Source organism: Corvus brachyrhynchos, unplaced genomic scaffold, assembly GCF_000691975.1.
Source record: "Corvus brachyrhynchos isolate BGI_N302 unplaced genomic scaffold, ASM69197v1 scaffold545, whole genome shotgun sequence".
Taxonomy (NCBI): domain Eukaryota; kingdom Metazoa; phylum Chordata; class Aves; order Passeriformes; family Corvidae; genus Corvus; species Corvus brachyrhynchos.
In genome coordinates, this window is record NW_008238116.1 from 408,727 (window position 1) to 413,983 (window position 5,257).

The window sequence follows — 5,257 nt, forward strand, 5'->3', positions numbered from 1 at the left end:
TAGCTGGCTGAGCTGGGGACAGTGGGAGGGGAGGCTCAGCTGCAGCAAACCAGGGTGACAACAGCCATTGCCACAACCTGTCAGTGGCACAAAGGGGCTCTTTGAGGTCCTGCTGCAGGGGACAGGCCTGGTCCCCATCTGCTGTTTGTCCATGTATCTCCTATCCTGTTTCCCAGTTTGTCCACACACAGCCCTGGGTTTTGGATCTGCAGCTCTGCCTTTGCTGGGCTCCCAGGAGCCTGAAGTGTCCTTTTCCAAACCCCACAGAGTCCTAAGCTGTAAGTGACCCCAAGATCACTAAAGGCCAACCCCTGGCCCTGCACAGACACCCCAACAATCCCCCCCTGGGCATCCCTGGCAGCGCTGTCCAAACGCTCCTGGAGCTCTGGCAGCCTCGGGGCCGTGCCCATTCCCTGGGGAGCCTGGGCAGTGCCCAGCACCCTCTGGAGGAGGACCTTTCCCTGATGTCCAGCCTGACCCTCCCTGGCCCAGCTCCATGCTGTTGTCCCCAGGACAGCTGCTCTGGCACAAGGGGTGAAGCCCTGCTGAGATCCTGGTGGTCCCATCACCCCTGGCCATGGCATTTCCCACCAGGAAGTTGTTTGCCAAGTGCAGCAGAACCACAGCTGATTTCCATGGAATCACGAACTCACAGAAGGGTTTGGGCTGGAAGGAACCTTAAGGATCATCTCATTCTAGGTCCTGCCGTGGGCAGGGACACCTCCCACTGTCCCAGGCTGCTCCAAGCCCCAATGTCCAACCTGGCCTTGGACACTGCCAGGGATCCAGGGGCAGCCCCAGCTGCTCTGGGCACCCTGTGCCAGGGCGTCCTCTATGCCTCCTCCAGGGATGTGGGGGTGAGGAACACATCCCACGTCCAGCATCCAGTGCTGGGCCGTCCTACAGTGCAGGGAAGATGGGAACATCCCATATCGCCCCCAGACCAACCGCAGCGGCCAAATCCGGGAGCTCTGCTCAGGAAGCAGGGCCAGGCTGGAGATCCCGGCATTCCCAGGAGCAGGGGGAACAAAGGAGTGGCCGGCTGGCCCCGCTGGGCTGCAGCCCACATTAGCAGCCTGCCTGGAGTCTGTGTATTAGCCGTGAATTAATGTCCTGCAGAGACCGGGAACTGGGATCATGCGGGGATTAAAGAGGCATTACCCCTTTGTTAAAGCTGATGTTTTTGGGATAATCTGGAAGCTTTAGCTAATACATTATTACAGAAACTCCTTCAATCACAGCGGCAGACAGTAAGCAGATTTGGATATTACTGCAGAACTGTGCAGGGCCGTGCTTCCCTTCTCCCCTTCCTGGGCAACACCACAGCACAGCTGTGACCTGGGAGCTTCCCAGGGACCTGTGCCGGCCTTGTCCATGGAGGGGAGCACTGGGAGCTCCAGCTTGGATCAGTGGATTACCAGTAGAGCAGCGGGAAGCATCCCTGGAGCAGGGGGAAGCTGTTGCTGTGGGCACATTTCTCCCTCGGTGCTGCTGCTCTGTTGGAGGTTCCGCTGCTTGGAGCCCCAAACTGCTCCCTCCTGTTTGCTCGGGAACCCCCACGGCTCTGACAGAAGGAATCCTTCCCTCATCCCAAAGAGGACAGCAGCCCCAGGATTTGGGGCTCGTGGAAGGAGCCATTTGGATGTCACCTGTCCCTGCTCCCAGTGGTTCAACTGGGACCAGTTCATGGTGCGGCTTTGGCACCAAATTCCCAAGACTCACTGGGGCTTTGGTGGACACCCATTCCCAGTTTTCTGTGTCTCCCCACTCAGTGACTGCCAGGGATGGCTCCCTAAATCCCAGCAATCTGCGAGGGCAGGGGAAGCTCGTGTGTTCCACCCTGCACGGCTTCCTCACTGCTGGCACAGCAAACTGCAGCTCGGCACTTCCCACCTCTCCACAAAGGCTTAAGGAAATGGGAAAGGTTCTCACAGAGTCATGGAATCATGGACTGGTTTGGGTTGGAAATTAAAGCTCTTCTCATTCCAAGCCTGTGCCATGAGCAGAGACCAGGGTGCTCCAAACCCCATCCAACTGCCCTGTAAGCGTGGCACGAGCCAGAGCTGGGTTTAGTCTCAGTCCCTGTCCTAACTTTGGTTGTGATCCTGCTTCCCAGTGGTGCTGTGACTCCCACCAGGCAATCGCAGAGACACGGAGCCAGGATGCCAAGCCTGGGGTGGAAGGAAGAGCATTTCTCACTGTGCCACGTTTCCTAGGACATGGAGATGGCTCAATCCCGGCCCTGCAGATCTGTGGGGAAGGCGGGAATGGGAATGCGATGGGACCAGGGCTCGAGCCTGCTTAGTGGAGCTTTGGGAATAGGGGAAGAGAAACGGGGAAGGCTCATCTTGCTCTGATGGCAGATGCATGAGAGGGAGCCAAATGTTGAGAAAATAGGGATTAACCCACAGAGAGCCAACAGAGAGGGGGAGAGAATGCAGGGGGTAAAACACGGGATGGAAATCGGGAAGCAGAGACAGCTGGGAGCACATGGAGCACAGGGAGCACGGGGAATGGGGGAAATGCGGTGGAGATTTGGGAATACACGGCCAAACACTGGGGCAACCTCGTGCAGGAGCAGAAGCCGCGTTCCCAAACTCATCCTCCTCCTCCTCCTCAGGCAGGGGAGTGAAGGCAGAGATGGAGGATTCGAAGTACAAAAGGCAGCAAATCCCCCGGCCTGGATGACACATCTGGAGTCCTCCACGAGCTCCAAACCCGGTGACGGAGCTCTCGGCAATAACACACAAATTCACATCCTCCAACTACGGCACTGGGGGCAGTAAAGGCTGGGCCTACATTTGAAAGCAGGCCCCGGGGTGTGCTCGGGCTCACAAACCAATAAGCTTTGCTTCAGCGTGAGCAAATGCTTAGAACAATTATGCAGAAGCGTAATTAGAAATCTCGGCGAGCAGGGGCTCCTGAGCTGCTGTATCCAGCACTTCAAACGAGCACACGAGCTCCTGGTTTCCGGGCTGGGTTATTCCTGGGGCTGCTTCCCCCCACGGACACACACGAGTCGTGCCCGTGCAACAGCAGGCACAGTTTGGGGCTGGGATGGAGGGGTTGGCAGCAAGGAGAGCTGTGAGCAGAGCTCAGGGCCAGCAGGACCCAGTTTTAGAGGGGTTTAGGCTCTCCTGAACCCACCCTGAGAGCTGCAGGTCCCACCCAGCAGAGCCTGGGGTGTGTGGCTTTAGCCCTGCACTCCCAAGGGTCATTCATTGCCCTCTCCCTTTCCCCAAAACGCTGCACCCTGCACAGAGGAGCTGCACAAATCAGGAGCTCGGGGTGGGAGGAAGCAGCAGGTTCAGGCACAGAAGGGAACCTGCTGTTCATGCCCAGACCAGGAAGACGCCGTGGGAGCACCAGGCAGCTCCATCCCGGAATTTCTGCACATCACCAGATCCAGCTCCTGGCTGGGACTTGCCCCTGTCACCAGCCCAGGGGGCTGCAGTGCCCGGAAGATGCTGCCAGAGGTTGTTGTTTGCTCCTGGAGTGTCTTTTCCTCCTTCAGGGCACCTTTTGCACCTCCCCATATCCAGCCACCAATTTGGGGATGCCTCAAATGGAAGTGGGGTCCCTGGAAGTGTTCAAGGCCAGGCTGGACTGAGCTTGGAGCAACGTGAGATAGGAGGAGGTATCTGCTAGAAGGGCTGGAATAAGGTGGTGTTTAAGGTTCCTCCCCACCCAAATCATCCTGTGAGTCCGTGGTTCTAAAAATTGTGCAGAAGTGGCACCTGGGGACATGATTTCATGGTGAGCACGGTGGTGCTGGGTTAACTGTTGGACTTGACGACCTTGGGGGTCTTTTCAACATAAACAATTCTCTGATTCTGGGATCTAAATCCTGCAGGGCTCCCTCACGTTGGTGACATCAGCCAGGAGCTACAATCACCTCATTCCCTTAGAAAACCTGGCTGAAGCAGAAGGAAATTGAACCCAACCCTGGCAGTCCCCTGAGGCACCAGGGTGTCCCTGTGGACTGCAGGGCTGGGGCTGCTGCCTCCCACTGCTGCTGCTCTGGGCTTTATTTTTTGCCCTGCTAACAATAGGATTGCCAACCAAAACTCAATTATGGGCTCTTCTGAATCGCTTCCTCTCCTCCCACTTTCCTAAAGAGGTGGAGTGGCACAGAAAGGTCCCCGGGGTTTTAAATACCTGACTCAGGCTGGGAAAAAACACCAAGAAAACCAGCTGAGAGAGACTTTTCTGCAATATTTCTGGTGACAAAGCCCTCTGGAAAGCAGCCTCGGGATCATCCTGATGCTCGGGGTGCCCCTCTTTGTGTGCCCCAGGCCTTTGGAGCCCCTCGTTGTTTGGGGTGGGGGCCGGGCAGGCAGCTGGCACAGGGGAGCGTTTCTGCCCCGGGCTGCTCTCGGCAGAAAGGAGAGCAAGCGCCTTCCTCCAGGGCTTCCTGCGCCTGCCTCGTGCCCCGGGGCGTTCGTGCACCTTCCTCTGGAGCTTTGGCACCTCCGGGACTGCGGGCTGGGCCGGGGGGATGCTGCGCTGGGAGTCCCCACTGCAGCTCCCGCAGCATCAGCCCAGGGGCCTGAGAAGGGAAATCAGGAGGGACCCCCGCCCTGGCTCTGCTGGAAAAGTAGGACAGGTCTCGCAGGCTCTGCCGTGCTCCTTCCATCAGTCCCGGCATGTCTCCAGCTCATTCCTGCAGACCCTGCCCTCTCCTGCTCCACCAGCGTGAGCCTCAAACCCAACAGAGTCCCCGGTTTCACAGCCCCCGCTTCGAGCTGGGCCTGTCTGGTGCCTCCCAGGGCAGGTGTGGGGTCGCACAGAGCAAAAGTAAGGCAGGGAAGAGGAACGGGAAGTTCCCAGCTTGGGGATTGCCCCGTCACCCACCTAAAATTCCCACTCAGGAGCCTCTTGGTCCTTGGTGAGGCTCCTGCACTCCCTGACATCCCCAGGAGGGACCAGGAGGCGATGAAGCAGCACCAGTGGTGCTGGTGTCTCTGCAGGGCTGACAGTGGTGGTGTCACAGCCATGGTGGTGTCACAGCCATGGTGCTGTCACAGCAGCAGTGGTGTCACAGCAATGGTGGTGTCACAGCAATGGTGGTGTCACAGCAGCAATGGTGTCACAGCCATGGTGGTGTCACAGCCGTGGTGGTGTCACAGCAATGGTGGTGCCATAGCAACGGTGGTGTCACAGCAGCAATGGTGTCACAGCAGCGGTGGTGTCACAGCAATGGTGGTGTCACAGCAATGGTGGTGTCACAGCCGTGGTGGTGTCACAGCAGCGGTGG

The 5,257-nt window shown here is 58.1% G+C and overlaps 1 protein-coding gene across 1 annotated transcript in view; it reads left to right on the plus strand.

Moving 5' to 3' along the window:
• Nucleotides 1–567: 567 nt before the first annotated feature.
• The window catches only part of PCDH1 (protocadherin 1), a 28,888-nt gene continuing 24,198 nt past the window's right edge, over nt 568–5,257 (plus strand). Inside the window, exon 1 of the mRNA XM_017733393.1 lies at nt 568–580. Coding sequence (XP_017588882.1) covers nt 578–580 — 3 coding nt within the window. The 5' untranslated portion in view covers nt 568–577. The remainder of the gene's footprint in view (nt 581–5,257) is intronic.